Raw genomic sequence first — 27564 nt, forward strand, 5'->3', positions numbered from 1 at the left:
TTATTTCTAAAGGAAACTTTTCTGGATTCACAAAGGACAGAAGAATCAGAACCTCTGAAATCCTACAGCTCCCTTTCTTAGGGGCTCTGGCTTGGGCTGTGGATAGCTTCCAGCTGGTCATGAAGACTGTAGAATTAGGCTTTGGGGTTCTGTCTTCTCTCTCTCTCTTCTTCCTGGTGTTTTTCACCCTACACAACTTAGCCTGAAAGGCCAGGAGGGAAATGGATTATTTTTATCTAGAATGTCCCCAAGTCGGTGATCTTGGTCAGCAAAGTGACAGTGAAACTCAGCTGGGAGTCTGCACACAGTAGGGTCTCCCCCCAGGGAGCCTCTCTAACCTGTGGTAGGGGAGGGCATAGGATAGCCAGACTGGGGTAAAGTTCCATGGTTTCCCTTGTCACTTGGCTGAATCCTGCAGATGAGGCATGGACCAGTGTGCCTGTTTCCTTGTTAGTAAATAGGTGTTAGGGTTGCTCAGAGTGTGTAAGGCATCCCACTGGTGTTGGAGCTCTGCCTCCACCAGGCTTCCCTATTGCCCTACCTAGCACATTCACTTCCGTATGAGAAGCCCTGTGTCATCTACTCAGTGCATCAGGGCTCTGTGGAAACGTGCACTTAAAACAGTTGCGTGTAAGTTTCTAGAGCAGATGCTAGAAGAAACTGCCATGATTCCCTGACATTTCCAGGAGTGGGAAAATGACTTAAAAAGGAAAGATGTGGGGATGGGCAGGGACAGTGACAGCAGAAAAGAGGCGCCAGAGAGGTGGAGACTAAGGAGGGTCGGTAAAGGGATTCGTGCTCTAACCATCCCTGCACAGCAGAGTCTCCTTCTAGAGGTCTTCCTCCTTCATTCACAGTATGCTACCACAGTGTCTTCCTTTTTTTTTTTCAAGGCAACAAGAACAAAGTGGGGATTCACCAGTCCAGCCTGGGCTTTCTGGAAATTGAGTCATGGAGCGAAGCCTTCTTTCTGGTCAGAATATGACCCAGCTCCCTCCTCTTAGGGAATGCTGAGGAGCCCAGGGTTGCTCAGCTCATTCCTGACAAGGAAATACTGATGAAACGAGAACATTGGGATTCCGGGATACCACATTTGCAGCCCCCCCCAGGTTCCCAGCTGCTTTGGAATAATTCATTGTTCATCTAGCTCCTGGCCCTTGTGTGTGGGAAGACTCCGGGCTTATTCCTCTGCAGAGAACTGAATGAAGAATAGGCGTATGGCGAGAGAGTGACAGTCTGTGGCTTTTTAAATGAAAATTTATATGCAAATGTGCATTAAAGTATCTGTTAATTTTTAATTGGCTTTCCAAATCAGCATGAGGAAGACCTGTGCTTGTCTGTCTGCTCATTTGGCGATGAGATTCTCGTCGACATGGACGCTCACTGAACAATTATGTTCTTTTTGCTCAGAACGCTTCCATGTTTTTGTTTTCCTTGTCCTCAGGCCATGTCCAGACTTGACCCCACTGTCCCATAACTCCAGCCTTCTCACCCACCTCCGCAGACTCCCCTTATCCCTCGTTAATCGCGATCGTTTCGGTCTAGTTCTCAGAGGCACATTTGCTCCATGCTCAGCTTCCTCGGCGTCTACAGTGTCCCTATGTTTTAGGTCAGGGGCTCTCAGACTTCAGTGCACACGGTAGTGGCCGCTGTGGGCCAGGCATGGTGGCACGCACCTCTAATCCCAGCACATCAAAGACGGAGACAGGAAGCTTGTGAGTTGGAGGGTAGCCTGGACTACTTTGCAAGTGTCTAAATAAATAGATCCTGAGTGGTTCTATCCCTGATCCAGCTCGTAATTTAGACAGGCGGGGATCAGATCTGAGCATTTCCGCTTCTTGAGGGTCCCCAGAGGATGCTCCTGTTCCTGATCCAGAGACCATACTTTGACAACCACTGTGCCACACTCCTACTCCCTCCTTAATTCCCATGCCTGCTCCAGGAGCCCTTCCCGTAGCTGCCTATGGATCAAGCTCCTCCAGTCCACATGCCCTCCCCATTTAGCCTCTCGTGCATCTCTATAGCTCCTCACAATCTCAAAATGCGCATCTGTGGAGCTCATCTTGTCTGAGGCGATGTCTGCACAATTCCATAAGCCCCAAGAACAAAGACGTGTAACATCCCACCCTTACCCTGTGCCTAACACCATCTCACGTTAAGTGCAAGAGGCAGGCTCAGAGACATCAGGTGCATGAATGGGCGAATGACTGCAGTTCGCGGTGCTTTAAAGTTACCCTTCAAGACAGCTAGACCGAAGGATTTTAAATTGCCCAGCACAAAGAAATGATAAATTTTGAGGTGATCAATATGCTAATTGCCATAATTTGATCATTACACACTGTATACATGCATCAAAACCATATTTTTTGTACACAATTATTATGTCAATTTTAAATTCAATTTAAATTCAAAGGAAGAAAAACGATCCATTTTAGATGTGGGCAGAGCGTTAGAAGGACCGTTCATTCACGTGGCACAGGCACTTTGCAGAGCAGTGGGCAAGAATGGAGGGCATCTGTCTAGTTAATCAGATCAGCCAGGTGTGCCTTGGCAGCCAGATAAATGACAGCCACTAAGTCAGCCCTCCCTCACGTCTTGGCCCCGCCCTGTTTGTACAAACTTGAGTCACACTTGGAACAGATGGGGACCTTACACAGAGTCCCAGACCTGGTTCTTGTCTCAGGCTTGGGGACAGTGGCAAGTCCTTCCTCTCTGGGGCCTCAGTGTTTCTGTCTATAAACCACAAGCTGGAGTTTGGCTCTAAAGTTTGTTGAAGACAACAGCCCTGAACAACAAGGCTTCATTTGAATTAGGTCCAATAATGATTCGGGTACCTGGGCCTTTGTGTTAACCCTAGCCAGGTCATGACAGCAAAAGCAGTCCAAAAAGGAGGGTGAGCTAAGTTCTGGGGTTTAGGACAGAGACCGTTGCTCCTCTCAGGCATGTCTGCTTGGAGACATGCTTCCTCAGGAACTGGGAAGGAGGTGTCTCATGGAAAAGTCAGATTCAAATGCTCAGGGAGAATGGTGGTGCACAGAAGACCAAGAGGTGCCCACAGCCTGCTTCCTGTTCCCTCTCTAGGGGCAGTGTCCACCCAACTGCTTGGATAAGGCTTGGGGACTAGACTACGCAATCTGTGAAACGTGATTGTGTGTTCTGGGTGAGTGGACATACAGAAGAATGTATGTCCTTTCTGATGTTTTCTTTTTAGCTTCTGCGCATATCGAATTGTATCCCTGAAGCTGTGGGCCGGTGCTCACAGCTCCACTCACTATCCCCGATTTACAGAGAAAAAACCGGAGCAACAGCAGCACAGATAAATGCCCAGCATCACTTACAACTTCTTGCTTCTTTAAGTTTGTACCTATTTGTTTGTGTCTTTAAGTTTGTACCTGCTCAAAAGTGCTTGTCATTTTCATTCTCAGATAATTATTTTGGTTATGTACAAAATCAGATTGATTAAGAAAGTATTAGAAAAACTAAAGAGAGAGGAGTCTTCACTTTGCTACACCATTTAGTTACCACCTTCTCTTAAGGTGTCTCTCAGCCTTGTGCCATTTTTGTTTGTGGTTCTATTTACCAGAACCCATGGGATATGTTTTTCTTCCTGTGACTGTAACAGAGGGTTCAAGACAGTAAGGAGCAAGCTCCGGGTAGAGGGGGGGGGGGTGTCTTCGATGGTTCAGTAGTGTGAGCCTTAGAGAAGTTTGTAAGAAGGATTAGAATTGAAGGATTAAAAGAGTTTTAAAAAGCCAAGCCATTATAAGACCCATTACTTTCCATACATTCTGTAAAAATCACATGAATGCAGAGAAAGAGAGCAAGGGAGGGAAGAAACTGGCTTCGGTTCAGAACGTCAATTATGTCTCTTTTTTTTTTTTTAATTCCTTTTCACAATTTATTTGACAGTTTGAACAGTGGCCAGAAAAGCTATTATAACTATAAAACATATTCATTGGGATAAATCTCGTTAGTTGAAAGATTTAATTAAAGTATTGACATGCTTAATTGATACATGTAAGCCAAGACCATTTTCATGTCTCATTTCCATATGCTTTCTGCTTTAAAAGATGCAAGGAGCTGTATCTTAAAAAAAAAAAAAAAAAAAAAAAAAAAAAAAAAAAAAACCTTCCCTCCATAAAATTGCTATAGATTCATCTGCTCCCGCCATCCCTCCCCAGGGACCACTTCCTGCCACTCTCCTTGATTCCCAGCCAGCCACTCCTCTAAGTGGCGCTGCTGGGAGTAAAGGTGATGTAGATCCAGCTTGAGTGCCTGCCAGGCCCTCTTATGATCAATAGGAGAATATTTATATTAATAAAGCAGTGAGTTAATTAAATAAAACGGTCCTCTGGGTAAACTTAAGATACTAGAGGATGGGCAGAGATCAATACATTCAACCATTTGAGCATTAAGTATATGCCTTGAAATTTTATGGGGCTTTTAAAAAACTTGCTTCGTAATGTAAAAAGTTTGAAGCCTCCACAAGTTTGCCTTGCTCAAGCCTTGTATCTGGGCTTCCAGAACTCAGGCAGACAGGCTCAGGGTTGCTGCTAGAGATCTGTACTCACTCAAAAAGTCCCCCCTCCCCCCCACCCCCCTCGCATACCTCCTCTATCCTGAGAGCACCCCTCCCCCGGTAAGGGAGGGAAGACAGAGGCTGGGCTGTGTGCAGAGGCCTGAGCTCAGCACAGCTCCACAATGAGAGAACGTTTTGTTGTCTCAAGAGCAGCCTCAATGGAAGCTGTAGACGTTTGCTCTTCCTGTTCCCAACGATAGGTACTTTGGGAAGAGCCTTTGCTGGGCAGTCTCACGTAACCCTCTGGGCTTCTACCACCTGGGTTTCCTCTTGAGCCTTTGCCTCTTGTTCCATCCACCCCTTGCTTTCTGTATGGAGCAGGGTGCTAGGGGATATGTGTGCTTACCTCTGTCTCCTAACTTCCGGTCACCTTTCTGAGGTCTCTTCTGTGAATGCCTTTCTCTGTATCTGTGTTCCTATCTCCAGCTCTTCCTCTTCTCTGTTTGTACTGTTCCTGCCTCACAGTCTTGTTTTCTCTGCTTCTGTTGTCTGGCTTCTTGTAACTCTCTACCTGTCTATCTCTGTCTCTTATTTCCCTCCATCTGTCTCTGTCTCTCCCCCTTTCTGTCTCTCTTTTGTGTATTCTTAAAAAGGCACCATGGGCTCACAGACTAAGACATAACACTGCTCTGGGGACTGACTTCATGGTCCCTCCCTTGACTCCTACAGCAGCCATCGCACAGCTTGAGAGGTAGGAAGGAGGCCCCAGTGCCCTGCCTCAAGCAGCTGGTCTGTATAGCTGATGTCATCCCTGCTGTCCCCTTTGGTTTTTCTCTGTGGACCCTGTCTTCTCATTGTTTTAGCTTTGACCCACAGTACCTAACTCTCCAGTTTTGCTGGAGTCATCTAGTAATGATGATCTTCGTTAAAATATAAAGCTTGCAATAATTTCAAATGAGCCGTAAGGATTCCCCTCTCCATTGGAAAAAAAATGGTGTCACAAGCAACAAATTTCAGTTCTCATTGCTGCTTCGAGAGACCTTAGTCTTTCCCCCTCGTAGCACTTTGCAAGATGGCCCATATTCCCAGAATCCTCCCAAAGCAGAGAAATACTTTGGCCCTTGATTCATACAGGGGCGACTGAGGTTCAGTCCACTCTCAGCCCAGACCTGCATTTTGTGCAGAGCTGCTCCTGGTCTCCCCTGTGAGGCTTCAGTCTCACAGCTATCCTCACTGCTCCCCCCAGGAACCTTCACGTTTGCCCTTCTTTCCCTCTCCTTTGTGAAGTCTCCTACAGCTTCTTCAGGCATAGCAGTTACTGCACAGTTGATCAATTCCCACCCATATTCGCCGATGCTGGGGAGCGGGGCTGCTCTTTCCGAGGTTCCCATCTTTCTGTGAACCCTCCCTGATCTAAAGATTGGCCAAATCCATAAAGAAGAGTCTCCCTGAAGGACTGATGGAAGCACTGTTGTACAGCAGGCTGAGTGGGACCCGATCGTTGCCTCCTTTCATGTTGAGCTTGAGCCGGAATTGCTGCTTTCCAGGGGTAGAGCTCTTGGACCTTGATTAGTTTCTTGTCACTATAACAAAACAGCTGAGACAATTAACTAAGAGAAAAGGGTTTTGCATATAGTTTTAGGGGTTCCAGTCAGTGACCTATTGACCCTACTGTCTCTGTGCCTGTGATGAGGCACTGCATGGTAGACAGAACCAACTTGGCTGATGACCAGGAAACAGAATGAAGTTCGAAAGGACCTGAGTACCACTGCTTCCTTCAGCAGCACACTGCAAGCATCTATATACCTTTCGGTAGACCCCCAACTCTCTAAGGGCTCCTGCCTCCCTACTCCCATGGGACTGAGACTTTTGAGAGACCTTTAAGATCTAATCCATGGACTATCTAAGTCTCAGGGGAAAGAAGGCAGGAACTTACCTGTCTCCTAGAAAGCTTGAATGTTGACTTCAGCAGGTTCAAATATTGATAGCAAGTATTTAATAAGTGCTTACATGAGCCAGGGAACAAACAGTGTGATCTGAATTCATTCACCATCTTACCAGAATTCTCTGGCATCAGGAATGCCATGGTATCAATTTTATAGATGAACCAAGATTCAGACAGTGTAGCCTAGTCATAAAGTCGCTCTCCTGGCAGAGGCTAGAGTTCACAATAGACTCTTCCAGGTCCTGAACTGAGTTGTCCCCATTGTACCTCCCCGCTTCCTGAGATATGACCATCCGAAGTCTGCTGGAGACAGGTGTGAATGATGTCATTTTACCAGTGTGAATGATGTCATTTTACCAGGAGAAAGTATGTCTTGGCGTTCGCCAGTGAGCAGACACAGGGAGATGAAAGAGGCATTTCTGAAAAGTCTCACCATCATCCTTTTTCTCTAGTTACCACCAGTCCTTCCTTGTTTGTCAGAGACTAGGAGCTTATTGTATTTGGTATCAGCCAAGTAGGTCATATTCGTTACTAATTAATTTAATTTTTACAGTTCCCTGGGTTCATCTAGTGCTCATGTTCTTGTCCAGAACCTTTTGAGCTGAATGTCTACAAGCAGGTCTGTCAACTTCAAGCTAGGTGTAAATCTACTGACCTGTACCTATCTTTACATAAGTAAGAGAACAGTGCTCTTTAGGTAATACCCAGACATCCACAGTGAGTATCAGTAGCAATGAACTGAAATCACTTTGACTAGAACAATAAATAGTGCCCGGGATCGTGGAAAGAAATGTATACTATTAAGCCAGAAGTGGTAGCGCACACCTTTGATCCCAGCCCTCGGGAGGCAGAGGCAGGCAGATCTCTGTGAGTTTGAGGCCAGCCTGTTCTACAAAGCAAATCCAGGACATCCAGGGCTACACAGAGAAACCTTGTCTCAGGGGGATGAAGGAGGAGAAAAGAAAGAAAATGCATACTATTAACGTGGTTTGGTGCCTTAAGCCTCTAAGTATGACATCATCCAGTGCTGGGCCTCCAGAGCTGGCCTTGTAATTCTGGGCATTGGGCTCTCACTGAATTGCTTTTCTCCTTTGGTAGCAGATGATTCTGAGCCCTTCTGAAGCTGTATCGATTTTATCGGCACTTGGCCCTGGGATAGCATCTCACCTGCACTGTGGAGGTTTCACTTGTTTAATGGGGTTCTGAAAAGCTACAAGAAAGAACAGGTATATACAAGCCACGTTTCCTTGAGCTGCAGCCCTGCATTCTAAGTTCCTGCTCAGGAGCAGCGACAGCCAAGGCTCAGTCCCTCCATACCACCCCCAGCACACCTATACCCTTCGAGGAAAAAATAAGAAAAAGGAACCAAAGGGACCAAAGGGACCACATGGGTAACCGCAACACTGTTTCCCCAGAGGAGGGAGGAGCTAAAGAGGCACTGTTTGAGGAGTCTCCGGATGTGGCACAGAGGAACTCTGAAGCAGTGCTCAGAGCCTTTCCCTGTGGTCAGCTTGGGCTGTCTCCATTGTCCAGCAGTACAGTCCTAACATTAGGGATGGGCTTCAGCCTCCCCATCCCTTTCAGCTTCCTCTCTTCTTCACACTTCTTCCCCGCTGCAATCCTCAGCATCAGGTCTCTAGGTCTTTCAGGCAGTTTGGAATGGAGGAGTCAAGTCACAGGGTCTGCTGTCCCAGCGGTGATCAGAACCTTGTCACTGCCCAGCCCCTGCTTTCAGCTTCTCTTCTAGTATATGCTAGGAGCATCCTGGAGCTTGGCATCTCATTGTCACTCAGGGCCCAGCAAGTACCAGGCTTCAGAAAGGGAGCAAAGGACCTTGTTGGTGAAGAAACATTGTCAGGCATATAACCTTTTTCATCACTGAATGCATTTTCTGATTTGTTGTATTCTTTTAGGCCATGCCTCAGTGGTCTTACCTGCCTTACCTGCACCTCCTCTTTGCACGCCTCTTCTAGTGACATTACTAGCCAAACACCCCCCCCAAGAGGGAGTGGCAATAGACTGACAGTGGGAGTAGTAATGACTCTTTATAGTCAGAAAGAACAAACTGGATTTGGGGGGTAAAATGATCCAAAGCCTGAGATGTATTCTGGGTCAGGTCATCTATGAACCAAGCAGAGACATGAAATCATTTTTACTTCAGATTTTTTTAATCCATCCAACAAATATATTTTAAGATAAGTACAGAAAAGAACAGCAAAAAGCTGAATGAAGCTAAGTTATGGGGGCATGGCAGAAAGACCATTGAGCCTTACAAGCTCACCCCCATAAGAATATAAGCTGAATGACAGCTAACCCCTCTAGATCCAAACTTCTTTGGCCAGTACCCAGGTGGCTCATTTGCCTCTGGCTTTTTGGAGAAGTCAAATTTAGCAGGAGCTTGGAACTAGCACTGAGTTAAAAGGACCACGCTGGAGATGAGCTTCCATTTTGCTGAAGCTCTCTTTTGTAGGAAAGGTTAAAAGGATGAAAAAGAAAGATTGAATCATTCATATCCTCACCCCTCTTCTCTGACATGGACAGAAATGAACTCAAGTTCTAACTGAAAATATAAATTTACTAAAAACAAAATTGTTAGAAACAGGTTTTTCTTTCCTCTCAGTTTTTGCTAATTATGCCTAAATAAATCTCACCTCTGGGATGATCGGCCTCTGAACCTAGGCTATCAGTCCTCAACTTAGAGACAAAAGAGGACACCCAGTTAGCAATTAATCACCAAGCAGGCCAAATGCACACGCTTCAGCTCAGAACAATTCCATAAGCACCGCCCCCTCCTTTCCTCAACATCACCTCCCCCCAGCTCACAAGGTTTCATCTTCTAATTGTAAAAGCTTTTTGGCATGGGAATGTCTTTGTGAAGAAAAGAGGACTCAATTTGGACCATCTCTCCAAAGAAGACATGGGGACAAGGACACTTCTCCAATTAATCAGCAAATGCCTAGCTCTAGCATTCAGGCCAAAGGATCGATTTACATAAAGCTACTTCTTGAGATGAATTTGCCTCCCCCTCTCATCCTCTGCCTTCCCCCTGTCCAGCCAGCATTAGATATGCTACTGGATTTCAGATTGACAGTGTCAGCTACGACAATCAAATTAGGGATGAAAGCCTCAGATGGCTGCCAAGAAAGAGGCACGGAGGGGAAGGGGGTGGGGAACAGAATAATATATCAAGCTCAAAGGAGGGTGCTTGCATAGAAGTGAGTCCCATTTCCCCAACCCCAAGGGGCAGACACATCACCTCAAACAAAGAGAAAACACGGAGCGTTTGTGTCCCCCTTCTTTTGAACCAAGTGAACCTCTCCCTACGCAAGGCTGACAAACCAGAGATTCCATCACAAGCCTAAAACTTGGCACGGCACTATCTCAGGTACAAGAGTAGAGATTTCCCATCAGATTTTCAGCATCCAGTTCTGGCACATCTAAATTTCTGATAGGTGCATGGTGAAAGGTGTGTGCGGTGACTCTGGCAGGTGCGCAGTGATGTGCATACACAGGGACTCTGGCCGGTACGTGATGACGTATTTACGTAGGGACCCTGTCAGGTTGTAGTTGTAGTGACATACATAGGGACTCAAATGGAGAACGGTGACATTTACACACAGCACCCCTGATGGGTACGTGGTGAGGTACATGCACACACACACTAATGCAACAGTTCTCAGCCTTTCTAATGCTGCGACCCTTTAATACAGTTCTTTGCTGTATTGCCCCATCCCCACCACCCCCGGCCATTTTTGTTGCTACTTCGTAACTGTAACTTTTGCTACTGTTATGAGTCGTAATGTAAAGAAAGGGTCGTTCGACCCCCGAAGGGGTCAGGTCATGATGATCAACTGGAGAGCCACTTCCTCTACTGGGTACCCGGTGATGTACAAACACAGACTCGGACGGTTGCACAGGAAGGGATGTGTGCACGGGCTCTGGAGGATCTACCCTGCTGTTGGAATCTTGCCTGTGCTTCCCGGGCCACTTAACCGGCGTAAGGAAGGCTAGACTAGAAAAGAAGGCATAATTGGGCTGCTAATGAGCGCTCCCCAATCTCATCTAATGCAACTGCCTTGTCGCTAAATTGTGATAATCCTAGGGATTAGTGAGCTGTGGAGAAGCTCAGACTCCACATCTTTTGCTAGAGATGATCAGTCAATTATAATGCTGTTTCATTAACAAAAAGAGCATTAGTTGGAGTTGCAGAGAATAATTAAATGAAAGAAGTTTTCCTTTGGACTGGAAGCATTAGTTAACCCTGCCAGCCCTGGAAGAGTGATAGATTGAACAACTGCAAAAATTGTGTCCTCAGGAGGGATATCTTGATGGTTGAAATGTTTCAGGCTGTGGCTTTCTTCCCTGCACCTATGAGATTCAGACATCCCTGGCTGTCCTCTGCTGTTGTTGCCACACCCAGACTCTGAAGTCCCACACTGGGCTCCTCTAAAGATTTGCCCCTCTGGACAATGAGAGGCCATGAAGCTACAGCACCTAGCCCTATGTCACAGCATCAGGAAGTAGCTGTATGTGGCCATTGACCATTTCGAATGTGGCCTTGTCCAATTGGGGTGTACATGAAATATACGTCAAGTTTTAAAGACTTGTTATATTAAAAAAAAAAATCTCAGTAAGTTTTTAAACTTGCTACATGACAAGTAACAATATTTTAAACATAAAATTTTTAAAGTGTTTTCCTGAAATTAGTAACTATTAATTTTTTTAGTTTTTACACACGTGTGTATGTGTGTGTGTGTGTGTAGGATTCTACTATGTAGATCCTGGGATCAAACTCAGGTTGTCGGATTTGGTAGCAAACACCATTACCTGATGAGCCATCTCTCTGACCCTTCAGCCATTTCTTCTTCCCATTTTTAATGTGACTAATGCGAATTTTTTAAACTGCGTCTCAGGCTCATGTTACATAGCTGTGGGCCAGTGACTTTCTGTAATTAGCAGGTACCCCAAGAGATTGACAGTCTCCCTTCACTGATCACAGACTTTAGCTTACCATTCAGGGCTAAAATGTCCTGTTGACAGGAGAAGAAGTTGTTTAGTGTCGGCTTGTTGGAAATTAATATGATGTATGTAGCCCTGCCTTGGCCCAGCTCAGTGTCACTGTTATTCACTGTCCTCATTGACATTTACTTTGTCAGCAGACTCCCAAGCATTTGAGTTTGTTCTCCTTAGGTCATCTGCCTGGGAAGGGACACAAAGGCTACCCATACTGGCAACTGGCTGAAGCAAACAAGTGTTCTCTCTCTGCACAGCCTTTCCGTGTCCACTGCAGCTTAACCAAGGCATTACTTTTGTATGGACAGGAGCTCCAATGTATTTGTCCCCCAGGCCAGTGTTCTAGGCCCCAGCTTCAACACTGTATCCAACTCTGGCTGCCCAACCCAGGTGTCAACTCCCTCTGGGATTTCTCCCCTAGAGAACCCTGTAGGAAACTACTTGCCTGAGGGGCTCTTCCAGGAGTGTCCTAATGTAGCAGCCAGCACCTCTTCTGAGGTCTGGGCGAGCCCAGAGTCAAAGGGCTTAGTGTCATCCTGCCATTCTTCTGGGATCACAGCAAAGGGAAAGCTGCCTACTGTCTCCTGTCCCTCTTGGGTCATCTCCCCCATGCGCTCCTGAGCACTCTTCCAAGCTCTCTCTCTCTCTCTCTCTCTCTGCTTTAGACTACTCTGGCACTCTGTTCAAACCACAGGCATTTTTTGCACATGACTATCAGCCTTCTAGAACATCTTTGAATCGAAGCACCTTTGCATCTAGTGCCCAGGATTTTTCCCGCAGACAGACTTACATTTTTAAGACAGTAGGGTATGGTGTGTTTGCTTCATACTAATCAAGTGAAAACAGTAGGGTTTAGAGAGCAGTTGCTTTCCATTTTCTGTGATGCCTACCCTAATATATTGGAGCTGAGAGGTTGGAGCTGAGAGGATTGAACTGATCCTTAAAGAGATATGGCCCACTTAACAGCAAAACTGGGATGTGCACTTAACACCTGCCTCAGCGCTAACATTGTGTGTGTGATTCCCAGACTTTTTCAAAAGTTCGACTCCAGCACCCATCAGGTGTCTGGTGCAATAGATCTATGGTGGGTCCAATATCCCCATTAACTTTTTAAAGAAATTTGTACATATTTCAGAGTTAAGTATAAGCAATGAGTGAAATCTTTTCTGATCACTCAGCCCCAGTAACTTCTGGCTAGCCTTTCTTTCATCAGTATTTCAACCCAGTTCCCCTCTTCTGGCATATATTGAAGCAAAACCTAGACACAATCATCACATCCCAAATGGCCTCCACGTGTGTCTCTCTCAAAGACCAAGGTGAAGTGAACAGAACCATTCATGAAGCCATTCCCGATCCTGACTTTAAAGCAATTAACATGATACTTACCTTTTGGCACCTATAAATTCTGGCTGTACCTTGTTCGCTCTCAGCCACTTCCTCGTGCCGCCATTATTTTTCCATACAGTCAACTCTGAAAGACAAAACTTCAAATTCTGATGAAGCCAGGCTGCATTCCCGAAAGTCTTGGGGAATCAGGCTAGCATCTTTCTCTCAAGCTCTAGAAACTCAAATTAATGTTGGATCCTGAGCAAAAGACAACGCTAAAAAAGCAGTGTACGTTTAGAGACAGGATTTCTTCTTCTTGAGAAGCAAGAAGCATTAAAAACGCTGCTCTTGCTTTTGGAGGTGTGCAGAGCATATTTCATACTTGTCAATGTCAAAGGATCTGTTTCTCTGTGGCTAGGTTAGCTAAGAGTGTAAATTTCAGAAAGAACAGTGGCCAGTTCTGTTTGCTTCTCTATTCTAACACTTGGGGGGGGGGTGTAACACATAGTAGGTGCTTGATTCATCTTTTCTGAGGGAAATATAATGTAAACTGACATCCACTGCACTTAAACACCTGAATGATAAAGACAGTTTCTGGTGCGTATGTAAGGAAAGGCAGAATGCAAGCAGCCTTATTGATACCTCGCATTCACTTTTAATATCAAGGTAGTAGGTTATGTAGACTCCTGCTGTGAAAGCCAGAAACACAGCTGGGAAGTGCTGGGAAGTGACTGTGGGTCACCCCCACTCCCCGCCCTGTGTCCCTAAGATAGGTGGCAGTTCTTCAGGAAATGATTCCATTACACTATTGTCACGTCCCTGTGACACAGGATACCATTGACTAGACATACCCAGCTGGAGGGAGCTGGGCTTCTTAGCTGAGACATATGCTCAGGGCTCATTTGATTTTGACAGTGACCCGACTGCAAATATATAATCTTGCTTATTGAGATAAATTGCCTGCAGAAGAGATTTACCTATTAAGATAAATCTTCCCTGAAGTCCACACAGTGAAATCCCCAGGGAATAATTTTGCCTCCAAGTCTCTCCCTCCTGCCACATAGCATCAAGTAAGGAAGAACAATGTTTTCCCCTTTAATTCTTGGAGCAAAGTGATGGGTCTCAGGAACACTGTACATCAGGAGTTGGGGGGCTTGGGGAAGGGAAACCAAAGGGTTATTTTGATAGAAGAGTAGGGTTGAGAATACAAGAAATGTTAGATTTGTGGTTGGTTTGTCAGAAATCTTTAAATCCCTAAAGGAGTTTTGATTGATATGTTCAGTGCACCAATGGGAAAATTCCTACCTACTAGGCAGTGAATGTGAAAGTAATTTTAACGTATATTCAGGCCAAAGAGAATCAGAGTGGTAATCCAACACTCTGATCCCAATTCAATAATAGGTCCAAATATAAATACTTTTTATGTCATGCTTTACTTTGGTTTGGATAATCAAGAGTTGATGGATTTTTTTTTTTTAATGCTCCTGAAAAGGCACCATTGAATAGTCTTGTGCACAAAGGGATTGAGGCATTGGACAAAGCAGTTATATAAACCCTATTGACTACTTCCTGTGTGGACCCTTAATTTCTGTTCGGGGAGTGGTGTTTCAATCTCTACCAATTTCCTAAGTTAGAATTGTCTTTGAAAGTGTCTTATCAATGGGTCCATATGTCTAGGATTCTAGGTTGCTGCCTCTGGTACTGGCCTCCATTCCCAGCAGCTTGTGATTTAACTGGTAAGTCTCGTAGTTAGGAACTCTTCAGCAATTTGTCCCGGGTTGCTTATCACTCACCCTTACATTCAGCAGGACAGGCAGAGTCTGGGAGTTCACATTCTCTTGGGTGGTCCCTAACCGAGGGTTGTCTGGAGCAGGGCTGCAAAGTCTAGCCCCCTTACTTGAAGAAAGAAACTCTTAGGTCTGAGACCTAGTAAGTGTTCCTATATTTCCTTCTTCATGCTGATTCCCTCCCTTACTGCTTGTTCTCTCTTGTACCGAAAGTCTTTAAAGGACTATGTTAATCCACTGTTTAATCTTGGAGTCCTGATCCTCAGCCAAGTCAAGCCTTTCCTTTCCTTTCTTTCTTTCTTTTCTTTTTTCTTCCTTCCTTCCTTCATTTCTTTCTTTCTTTCTTTTCTTTCTTCCTTTCTTTCTTTTTTCCTTTGTCTCTTTCTTTCTTGTATTGAAAAATGGATTTTTCAACCAATATATTCTGATTATGATTTCCCCTCCCCCTACTCCTCCCAGTTCCTCCCTATCCCCTCCCACCCTGCTCCACACCCTTTCTGTCTCTCCTTAGAAAACAAACAGGCATCTAAGGAATAATAATAAAATAAATAAGATAAAACAAAAAGCAAACAGATTAGAACAAGAAAAAAGCAAAGAGAAGAAAAGAATACAAAGAAAAAGCACAAGAAACACATAGACAGAGACATATGTGTTTGCACACACAGGAATCCTATAAAAACACAAAACCAGAAGCCACAATGTATCTGCCAAGGACCTGTAAGATTAAAAAGAAAATGCTGACTCCAAAGACGCTGTTGAGTTCATTTTCTGTCTGCTATCTACTTCTGAGCATGCAGCTTACCCTAAAGAATGCTTTGTTTCCCTAGTAAGATTCCCTTGAGAAAAATTTTTTATTTGCAAGTGATTATCAATGAGATAGCTTCTCAGTTAGGGATGGGGCATGCATTTGCTTCTCCTTTCATCTCTAGCACCCCCTCTGGGACAAACCCATGGCGACCCAGTGCATGCTGCCACAGTCTCTGAGTTCACATGTATGTCCGTTGTTCTCTGTTTAACTCTTGCTTCCTTGCTGTCCTCAATTCCCTCTGGCTCAAACACTCTTTCCACCTCCTATTCAGCGTGTCCCCTGAGCCTTGAGGGCAGGGATTTAATAGAGACATCCCATTTAGAGCTGAGTGTCCCAAACTCTCTCAGTCTCTGAGTATTTTCTGGCCGTGTCTCTCTCTCTCTCTCTCTCTCTCTCTCTCTGTGTGTGTGTGTGTGTGTGTGTATGTCTGTTTGTGTGTTTGTCCCATTTTGCTACAGGAGAAGCTTTTTCTTTTTTTATATTAATCACAGGCTATTTACTTTGTATCCCAGCCATAGCCCCTCTCTTATTCCCTCCCAATCCCACCCTCCCTCCCTCATCTCCTCCCTGCCCCTTTCCAAGTCCACTGATAGGGGAGGTCCTCCTCCCCTTCCATCTGACTCTAGTTTATCAGGTCTCTTCAGGACTGGCTGCAATGTCCTCTTCTGTGGCCTACCAAAGCTGCTCCTCTCTCCAGGGTGGGGGGGTGGGGTGGCGGGGGAGCAGGGGTTGAAGAGCTCACCATTGCATTCATGTCAGAAATAGTCCCTGTTCCCCTTACTAGAGAACCTACTGAGCTACCATAGGCTACATCCGAGCAGGGGTTCTAGATTATATCCATACATGGTCCTTGGTTGGAGAAACAGCAGGAGGAGCTTTTTCTGATGATGGCCAAGTGAGGCACTCATGTGCTTCCCCAGCTGGTCTCAACCTTCTTCGTGAACCAGTCTCTCTTGTTTCAACCATCATGAAATGATCTAAAATCAAACACAGAGAGTCCTTTGCAGCTGCTAGACAAGGGAAGCATTAGTCTCCCACTCAGATTTTATGGAAGGAGGTACTAAGAACACTAGAGCGTTTCACTCTGTACCCAGTTTTAAGTATGTGTCCTGCAGGCGATCACCGGGGATGTTTGTAGCTACATAAATCCAAACCTATGTGAGGAGGAAACCCGGGAAGTAAAAGCAGAAGGTTCTCCGTGCTCCAGGGATACAAAGTGCTCTTCATGCACCCACGGTTTGTTCCCACAGTTGGGGAAGCTGGCACACCAGTAACCCCATTGGGAAGATGAGGGAACTAAATCAGAGTATTGAAGCAACTTGAATGATCATATAACTTAGAAGTCATGCAGTGCACTTCAGGAACAAGCGCTCGTTCATAATGTTTCGGAAAGTTTCCACCTGTTTTAGAAATTTGTAATCATCTGGGTTTGAAACTTTGGAGCGTGTCCCCCTACCCTGTCACCATCCTCACATGTAAATTGCTATTCAACACAGACAAGACGGAATGAATGTACCTAAAAGAAGTGTATCCGCCAGAGTGTCTTCAACTTGAGTCCTGCAGGAGGGGTTGTGGGGGGGTGGGGGAAGCAAGGACTGTCATTCACTGTTGCCCTGAAAACAAAGCATGCCTGACATTGCAGAGAGAGCCCAAGAAGAATTTCAAAAGCTCCTCTGGAACTAGACAACCTTTCAATCCATTTATCAAAGTGTCCGCGGTTTCTGTTTCAAGGTAGATGAAGCAATAATAAATTTGCCAGGAAAGTTAATCTGTGTCCAAAGCATTTTAGTAAATTAAAAAGGTTGGGGGAGGGCTGGCTGGCTGTGGCATGTGTCCATTCTTGCCAACTCCTATTTGACTTACTGTCTCCTTAATAAGTCCTCTTTGGTCCTGTGTTTTGGGATGGAATGATCAGTCGGTTAATCATTTTCCGGAAGCTGGAAAATGCACTTTAGCTAATGCAGTTCTCCTTAGCTTTCAGAGGCCTAATTATTTAAAAAGGCATCCTGATCCATAGCCCACTTCCCAACCAAGAAAGCCTTCCCGACCTGCCATCTTTTTCCTGGCACCCCCCCCCAAAAAAAAAAAGTCTAGCACACTTAGTACAGCCCAACCTTTCTTTAACCTGTGCTTTTCTTGCGTTTAAGATTTTAAAAACAATGCCTTCCTGGTCACTTCTGTGTATTTCTTTCTCTTGTGAAGGGTTAGATATTAGAGAATTGGCCAGAACTAGGCTCTTAGGCATCATGGCTAGATTTTGTTATTTTTATTTAATTGTCAGCCTAAATGGTTGCTCTTGACTCTCTCAAGGATCATACTTAACAATAGCTCGTGCTTAGACATCATGCTGAGATAAACACACTGTTAGGGAGCCTCACAAAGGCCCTGTGATAATTGTGAAGGGATGGTTGGGGGGGGGCACCCAGCCCTGACCCCTCCTCCACGCCCCATCAGTAACACCATTAAATCTGTCAGTTTGTCAGCCCACTGGAGGTATTTATGAAATCAATATAGAATCCTGCAGATGCATGACTTTGGTATTGTTAGCCAGAGAAGAGAGGCTCGATAGAAAATAAAATTAATGAAATTTACAAGCAGATTGTCATGGGGAATGGATAAATTCCCTACGATCTACTATTTTACACAGTTGGGACAGGGGTCAGGCAGGGAATACAGTGACAAGGAGACGGGAGAGAAAGCTATGGCTTTTACTGGGCTCTCTAAAAAGCTGGGTACATTTACAAGAAGGATGTGGTAACCAGAAAAACCAAAGCAGCTGTCCCGCCCAAACACAGGGTTTTGTCCACAGGCCGCCCATGAGAACCATCACCTCTCAGTACACCATCTCTTTCTGTTTAAGCGCCAAGCCCCTATCTTCATCGCTCAGCACTCTAAGGCACAACTTCTGTGCAACTACTATGCTTGCCCAGCATATTTCGATACGTATCCCGTTTAAAATAGGTTAATGCCCTTTCAGGAATAGGTACTATCTTCTTCCGGCTGCCTTTCAGGAGTGGTTAAAGCTGTCAGTTCTTGACTTCTTCCCCCTCCCCTGATTTTTTTCTCATCAGCCATTTATTAGACATGTGGCCAGGCCCCATCTCTCTAGCAGCCATAGATAACAGCAAAAGCTGAGAGGGTATTGGACAGAGGCTTGTGGTCTGGAGACTGGCCTCGACAGGAAGGACTGGGCCCATTGTGGGTGCGGGAGCCTCCGGTGCTGCCCAGATGCCTGGTGGAAATTGCATTAGTCGGTTGACAGGACCTGGGCCCCCTCTGTGGAGGCTGATGGAGAACAGCCCAGTGGCCTGGGTGACACTGCTTGACCTCTGCTGTCATCGTGGGCTTTTGTTCAGTGCCCCGACTCCAGGCTGGAGCCCTGCTCATTGAATCAGGCCCGGCTGGGGGAGCCTGCACCAGAGCTCATTATGCACCAGAATTTACTTACATCGTTTGTAGAAGGGGGAAACTGAATTTGAGATGGGGGAGCACTCTTCTAGGCAGCCCCAGAAGTGTCTAGGATTCACAGGTGCTCCCTATCAGAATAGAGAGCCTTCGTTAGGAGCCGGAAAGTTGACCGAGGTAGACCGACTGTCCTGAGGCTCAGACAGCTGCTCAGAGCATGTGTCACTTATCAGCAGGTGACAGAAGGGGGGCAGGGAGGATAATGTCTCTCTTCTGCTTTCTGATTTCCCTGCCTCCCATTTTGCAAAGTGTTCCCGTAGACTGCCCAGTCACCATAGGACATGGCTATTTGCTCTCTTCAGCCACGTATGTTTGAAGTTCTCAGTAGAATTTGAGGAGGCGTTCTCAAAAGTGTGAGCGAGCGTCCATCACAAATCCATCTGTAGACACACTCAGCAAGAACAGGTTTAACTTGTGTCCAGCAAGTTCTCACTATAGGACTTTGTGCCAAGGAAGTGCCTGAGAAGCATACCCAAGGATATGGACAGAGAAATGGATCATAGTGTTTCCACTTAAAAAAGAATTCTTCTCGCGCGCCCACGCACACGCACACGCACACGCACACACACACTTGTGCGTACATACTGTGGCACATATGTGAAGGTCAGAGGACAACTTGTAGGAATTGGTTCCCTTCTTCTACTCTGTGGGTTCCAGAGATGGAATTCAGGTTTTCCGGGTCCAGTAGCAAGCTCCTTACCTGCTGAGCCATCTTACTCATCTAATCCTGGTATTTCTTTACGCGACAGAAGTTGAGCCAACGCCCATTAACAACGCAGTCATACAACAAACCATACAGTTAGACACTGTGCAGTCGTTAAAAATGTTGGCATTGACGTGCTTGCTAAAAGCCTAGACAGATGTTAACATGTGAAAAATGGTTTAGAATAGGCCGTATATAAGGAAGCCATGGTGGTGAAATTTATATGCACTGTGTTTATATGTTAACAATTGTTAGCAGTGGTTATGTCTGTGGTTGGATATTCCCCCCCCCTCGTTATTTAAGGGTTTTTTTTTTTTTTGCTTCAAAATACCAGGAATGTATATTTGTGTATACAAGTATGTGTATGTATACACCTTTTATGTCTAAAGAAAGCACTGAGGGCTGGCAGTCAGGCAGCTTCATCTCCATGCACGTATCTCCTTCCCACAGCCCTTTTCGAAGATGCTCCTGCAGCATGTGGCTGTATAGAAATAGCCTTGCTGCTTGCAGTGTTTGGCAGTGCTGCCTCTTGTGCCTGGGGCCCTCGTGGGTCTTACAGATTGATTACTCTCTGAGATTCAAGCAGGCTTGAGGTCTGAATGAAAACAAATGCACGTGTTTGGTCCAGAAAAAAAAAAAATTAAAAATACAAACGAAACCAGAGAACAAACCAAACCAGAAAGGCCTGCGTGATTTCTAGGGAAGGAAATCGGGGCTCTGGGAGATACTTAAATGCTGGGAGAAGAAGATTTGGGTTGGAGCCAGCCACACGGGGTATGCTCTGTACCCATGTTGAAGCAGCTAGTGCAGAATGAGGGGTGGGACCCTTATTTTGAATAGGGTATGTGGAAATGCATAAGAGGCCCTCTGTGCCTATCAGAAAACCCAGCGACTAGGCTCAGTTCCAACCCCAAATGACAAGAGCAGAGAGCCTGAGCATCAAAGGACTGCCCAAGAAATGGGAGACTGAGTGATGCTGACCTTGAGTTAGAGAGGGACTTCTTGAGGGGAGGGGAGTAAGGATCTTCTCTGGGAGGTGCCAGAACTGAATAGGGGGCAGTGTGTGTGTAACAAATAACCTGGAGCTTTGGCTCATGGCCTGGAGGTGTGAGACCACCCACAGTGCCTGGCCTGAGGCAAACTGCCCCTTCAGCGCCCCCCCCCATCTTCCCACCCCCCACGCCTGGTAACTTTCTGCAGAAGTCCTCACTTGCCAAACAATGTGCAGGCTTGTAATAGCCAGGGGCCTGAGACTAAACAGCCCCTCAAACACTTCTGGTGGGCTGCACAGGCAGCCTCCAAGGGTTTTGTTATCATAATGAGATGCACAGAATGCTGTTTGGGTCTTTGACTGGTCTGCCTCTTCTCTTCTTGTTTAGAGATCTGAGCGAAAACCAGATCCAGGGCATCCCGAGGAAGGCTTTCCGAGGCATCGCAGACGTTAAGAACCTGTAAGTACTGTTTTTGTTGCTTTTGTCACAGACAGACCTCACCTGGGCCCTCTGGCCAGAAAGGGAGTAAGAAACAGGAGGCACTCCCTGTGGCCTGGAAGAAGGGGAGCTTCACAAAGCCTTGTTCTTCCTGGGCCAGAGCCTGACTGCGTGGCTGTGATGCCAGCTAGCTTCTCCAAGGGGCTTGTGTAGCATGGGAGCGGTAGTCTGGTAAAGGTATTCTATGCAATTAAGAAGATGGAAGGGACGGAGGGATGGAAGAAGGGAGGGAAGGGAAGAAAGGGAAAAGCCTCGTTCATAGTATCTAATCAATTCAAGCCCTTCAGATGGTGGGGGGTATCGTGATAATGATGATGATGATGGTGATGAAGTTATTGTTAAAAATGGGCTAGTCACCAGCCTCTTATGAAGCAGTGTTTGAACTTGTTTTCCAGGCCCTTGGGGACACATGTTCCAGTCCATCCCTACTGCACTTGACTTTCATTTGTTTGCTCTTTACATTTTCTTTAAAAGTCATTATTGGTTGACAGGGAATGTCAAGAAATCATAGATAGGTCCCTGGAGTGGGGTTCCCCAGTAGTAACATTCTGCATAACTCTAGTCCTCTAGCCAGCAGGGAGTGAACTTCAGTCCATGGGCCTGAGTCTCCTGACTTCAGTTTCCTTTGCACACCCCGGTTGCTAGAGCAAGTGTGAGCAGCTCTGCACAGTTATATCATGGACACAGCCACACACATTGTCACCACAGTCCAGAGGCAAACTTATCCTAACACTCCACATTCAGATTTGCCTAACTACCGTGATCTTTTTCCTATGTGAACTCCCCAGTTCCAGGGTCCCTGCCTTTAGAAGGCATGTGCTTTCTGAATCTCTACCCACATAGCCATATACCATGGCTTCAGAGCATGTTTTGGCAAAGCGCACAGAAATACCATCTGGTTTGGCTGAGCAAGCATGTCTGCCCACCAGCCTCCTTCATTAGCTCAAACTCAACTTAAGCAGTCTTGTAAGAGACTAAAAGGAAAGGAAACAAAACAAAACCAAAAACCTACAATTGTCACACACACACACACACACACACACACACACACACACACCGTAACAAACAGAGAGTTTTGGTTTACCAGCAAAGCCAGGGAGCCGGTGATGGCTTCCAGATGCAGACCATCTGCCTCTCCCACTTCCCGCCCTAGGGGCTGGGACCTCAAGAAACCTTTGGCGTTTAACATACTAAGCACACAGAGGGCATAGGCATCTTTGAAAGGGGAGGGGCTGGGCTGTAGAGATGACTTTGCAAGGCTTCTAGGACAGGGAGGCTGCCTGCTTCTTCCTCTGGGATCAGGAAAGGGTGGGGTGGCACAGGTGTGGACAGAGCACATGAGTGGCTCTGTAGACAGGTGTAGGCCTTACCTAAGGCAGAGCTTTGGGGCTGGGGACATCAGTAAGTGGCAGAGCGCATGAGAAAAGCCCCGTTTCTTACCCAGGTATGGCACCTTCACCAGATTTCCTAGTATTTTTGTCTCTTGGATTCTAAAGGTTTAGGGCTACCATGAACTCAGACCAATACATCATCTTAATTAATATCCCAGAATTGCCAGGACAGGAGAAAATGGGGGTCCCGAGAGAGACAATGACTAACCTGATGTCCACCAGCTTTCTGATGACTGAGCCCCAACCGAACACTTTCCACATACAGAATGATCTGTGTGGTCCTGTGGTGGTAATTTTACATGGATCAGTTAACAGACATACTGTGGTCGGGTATAAACAGGGCCGTGTAATTGTCAACTGCATTTATTTTTCTCAGGAAAGTAATTCAGTCCCACAGTGGTTCCCGGTAGTGACTGGAGTTTTAGGGGAACTTTACTTTCCTCTTGGAATATCTACAACCATGCAAAGGCCGCAGGAGTAAAAGCTTCACAGTTCCTAAGTCGGTCCAGTAAATGCTGGCAGGCCTGTCTCCCTGATAGAGTCTATGCAAACACAGAAGACGAGCATTTTTATTTATTTATTTATTTTTATCAGAAAGACTTGGGACCAGAAGTCTTTGGAGTTTCAGGTTCTGTGGGTTTTGAAATGTTTGTATAAGAGACATTGTAGAAGCAGGATGAAAATCTAAACACAAAACCCATCTGTGTTTTACAAATACCCCACATGCACTGCCTGAAGGTCATTTACATGCCGTAGGTAGGTTGGGGGGATTATTGTTTCAACTATCATGCATAAAACCATTTGCTGGTATGGAATTTTCATTTGTGGTGTCCTGAGGACATGCAGAAAGGTTTAGATTATGGATGACCTACCTGAATATAAGACTCAGGACCTGAATGTAGGACTTTCCTCTCGCTGGGTTTTATCCCTTATCTCCCTGCAGGCTGAGGAAGAAGAGAGGGGAACCATACTCATTTACCTAAGGGAAGAAAAAGAAAACTAACAGAGAATGGAGTACTTTTCTCTCTTGATCAGTTCAGTTAGCAATGTACACATGAGGGAAAACCGATAAGGGCCCAGAAATGTAATTCCTGTTCTCTCTCGTGGCTTACTGTGTGACCAGGGGCAAAAAGCACGTACGCTGAAAAGGTTGTTCAATAAAATACTGATAACATGAAAACTTGCAAGTGAGCAGCTCTGCGGAGTTGGGGGGCTGACAGAGGAAGAAAATAGCTTTAGGCAAAGCAGCCTAGGGGTTAGGAGCATGGCTTGGCTATCTGAGAGAATTATGTATGAATTCCATCTGTTTTGGTACTGGGTCTGTGACCTTTGGTAAATGCCTTGACACTTCTGAGCATGGGTTTCTACCACTGGAACATGAGGCTAATAATTGGCCTCAGTTCCTAGGGTCTGATGAAGGTTAATAAAATAATGCGTATGAATAACTCTGTGCGGTGCTTGACTAGTGACGGTGTGTCCAACATCCTACCTGCTGCTGCTGCTGCTGCATACCTTTGCGGTTGTCGTAGTGGTGCAGGCTCTATTTGTCTGAGCCAGAGCAATGCTCAGAATTCACAGAGTAAACAAGGCAGGCAGGGCAAGCAAAGTATAAGGGCAAAACTGGATAAGGGGTTGTGTCCAGGGCAGACACTGAGACATCTCATGAGGTTTTTATCCTAAAAGAATATGGACAGGAAACCGTGGAAGATGGGAGGTCTGGGCTCAGAAGGTGAAGTTTTCTCTAGTCCAAGGACATAAGGTCTGGAGCTTGGAAGGGAAGTAAGGAGAAGAGGAACCACAAGCCAGGAGGGGACCACACTAATAGAACCTGGTGTCTGGTGAGTCTTTAGAAGCAGGGGAAAGAAGTGTGAGTTGAGGAGCACAATACAATGATGGCCATTTCTCCTAGTCATTAATCCATGCATACATCAAGATACAACTTGAGCTCCTGATGAATGCCATTTGGGGGCAAGCAGAGAGTCATGTGTGTGGATCTGAGACTTTTGTCTTCTCAGAGATTCTGTTAAGTAAAGACAGAAAACTCAGGAGCTAGGCTTAAAGGATGAACACTTGATTTGTCATTGTGTTGGGTGTGCAGGGATGTCTTGTCTTCCATGGACAGTGTGGACAGAGTCATCTATGTCCCGGGAAATGGGTGAATCTGACATACTGTCTCGTTCTTTTTTGATTAAGGTCATTTGGCAAAGCCACACTACATCTCTGGACTTTCTTGATTTTAATGCAAGGGAGGTAGATCAAAGGATCCTGTAATCACAAGAGGAAATGCCACTTGGGGAAATGGAGATGCAGGACTGGAGCTGACAGCAAATTCATGGAGGGTTGGCATCTGGGCAAAGGTGATGATGAAACTGAACATATCTGCGGGTTTAGAGTGCACCTCAGCGGAAGAGTACATGATTAGCATCTGCAAGGCCTAGGTTCTGTTCCCATTATCACTCAAAGAGAGGAGGCTAGGGAAGGGACAATCAGAGGTACTTTTCAGAGAAGCAGTTTTTCAGGAGACCCATTAAAGAAGAACTCCTGTTAGAACTTGGTCACCCACGTGGAGTTTTTTTGGCCTAGTGAATAATAAGGAGCCACATTTCAGGAACAGCTGTGGCATCAGTCTGTCTGAGAAAAAGCCCCAGCCCCTCTCCACCACACTGTGTGGCTCAGGAAATACACTGCTGTTGATCTATAACCTCGTGTAAAATACGACCCAAAAATGAACTATTAGAGAACCACACCAAATGATACGTAAGGTGACAATTGACTGGACTTATCCATGACACTATATGCTGCATCATGAGGAGAAAAATCAAAGACTGGCCGGGATCTTGAAAAGAAAGCTCTGTAATGTTGAAATGAATTTTCTCTGCTCACCCCTGCGTGCCTTTCAAGAAGAAAGAGCTTTTTGAATGATTTTGCAGGTGACAAAATTAATGCCCCCTCAATATGTGCGATTTGGTAACAGCTAGCTGGCAGACAAAATTAGGCTAAGACTTTCCACCCAAACTACAGCTGGTACTCTGGCTAGCTATCCATGAACTCCCCCCCTTGCAGTAGTCCCAGAAACGGGAAGAACGCAGGAAGACCGAATATTCTGTTCCAGAGTGACCCCACACACACACACACACCACACCGTGCCTCAGGCAAGGAGGAAAGCACGTAACTTTCATCCGTTACAGCAATGTCTGAACACCCACGGAACTGGGGAGGCACTGGCCTAACACTCTTGCTCAGGGACTTGGTACTCTGCCCCATCCTAGGCAGGAGAGGGAAGCCCCTAAGTACTTCCTGGTCCTCTGGAGAAGACAGTCATTAGTTGGGGACTCTACGAAGCTACTACTGCAAGCTGGTTGTATGGTCCCATTCTGTGGCCAGTCTGGAAGGATAAGAGTGCTAATTTTAAAGGAAAACAAGACAGTTGCTCAAACAAACTGATCTGCAGAAAAGCACTGGGGGACACCCACCTGTGTGTTGTCATTCACCAGGCTGGTACTAAGTGCCTACTGTATGCAAGCACTGTGTTAGGTACTAAATGAAGGTGCACCTAGAAAGCAAGAGAAATCAGAAAGACACAGAGCTAAGGCAGAATGGAAAGAATTAGCCGTCCTCTGGTAGTGCGTGAGAAGTCCCAACCCCCATACAAATTCTTTTAAAAAGAAATGTCCCCTGGCCCTGTCTTTCTCGGCAGTCATGTTTCCCTCTGTTTTTCAGTTTCTATTTGCGAGGACTCTGTAGGACACGCATTCCAGAAGGGAAAATCAATAGCCCCTGTCTCTGCCAGCTAGCAGAATTTGGAATTGACGGTTTGAAAACAAAGGCGAGCAGGCAGTCTTTGTGTTCTCTAGTTAGGCTGTACAGGAGCACAGCCTCCACCAGAGATTAATGAGAGCTGTCTCCGCCCCACGAGACGGCGAGGGAGGAGCAGGGAGGGACACTGGGCCCAATTCCTTGGGGGCGTCTGTGTTGGCAGATCACTCGGTCAACCTACCTGAACCGGCACCTGTACTCCTGGTCACCCCCAAATCAAGTCTCTATATGATCTGTGCCCCTTGGCTCAGCTCACATGCCATTCGCTCCTGTGTGTGTGTGTATCACACACACAGTCCAGTTTCATCTCTTGGTTACCAGAGTACCTACCTGTCTCAGGACCCTTGTTCTTTGCTGTTTCAATTGCACCTGATGCTGTGCTCTGTCCAAGGCCCCTCTCCACCCCACGACCCTCCGTATTTATCCCATTACCTAGTTATGTTTCTTCGAAGCACTTGTCAACCCCTGAAACCATCTTGCTCATCTATCAACGTGTTTCTGTATGTCTCACAGAACTAACCTGTACATACATGGTCTGCCTGTCCCGATCACCGAGAGACTCACAGTGACCAGGCAGTTGATGACAGAGGGTAAGGTTGGTCGAAACCATCAAAGACACAGATAGGTTCGTTGTCCCACTAGGACCACTAGGGGAATGTTACCCACTAGAATCCATGCACAATATTCCAAGGTTTAATATAAAAATAATGTTATAAGAGGAACAAGACTATCCATATGCTTAAAGGGCTCGCAGCTTAACAACAGGATGGACAAATGGATCAGCATGTGTAGGAGGGACATGGGTCAAGGGCTCTGTCATAATTAGCTTCAGTTGCCAACTTGATACATCTGTGAAAAGGGAAACCTCAAATGAGGAACTGACTCCCTTGGGTTGGCCTGTGGCCGTGCCTGTAAGGCATTTTCTTGTAATGAAGGGCCCAGTCCATTCTGGGTGATACCATCCCCTAGGCAGGTATGCTATGGCTGTATAAAAGATAGCTGAATGTTAGCCTGGAAACATGCCAGTAGGCAGCTTTCCTTCATGGCTCCTGCCTCTGTTCAGTCTTTAGTTCCTGCCTTGGCTTCCTTCAAAGATGTAATCTGTAAGCCAAATAAACCCATTCGTCCTCAAAGTAGTTTTGGTCAGATTTTTATCAGAGCAACACAAAGAAAACTATGACAGGTTTCATTGGGCGTGAGGGCAAAGATATGAAAAAACTTAGGAAACCATAGTGATTCTGTCTTTACTCAGGAAGTGGCATGTGTTAGGCTTTGAAGGATGAATATTTCACTCAAGACCA

At 45.9% G+C, this 27564-nt stretch overlaps 1 protein-coding gene across 1 annotated transcript in view; it reads left to right on the forward strand.

The window, feature by feature from the left end:
- Positions 1–27564, forward strand: part of Slit3 (slit guidance ligand 3) — a 591521-nt gene that overhangs the window by 369946 nt on the left and 194011 nt on the right. The window contains exon 5 of the mRNA XM_055604618.1: positions 20946–21017. Coding sequence (XP_055460593.1) covers positions 20946–21017 — 72 coding nt within the window. The remainder of the gene's footprint in view (positions 1–20945; positions 21018–27564) is intronic.

This window comes from Psammomys obesus, unplaced genomic scaffold, assembly GCF_907164565.1.
Source record: "Psammomys obesus unplaced genomic scaffold, mPsaObe1.curated_primary_1811, whole genome shotgun sequence".
Lineage (NCBI taxonomy): Eukaryota > Metazoa > Chordata > Mammalia > Rodentia > Muridae > Psammomys > Psammomys obesus.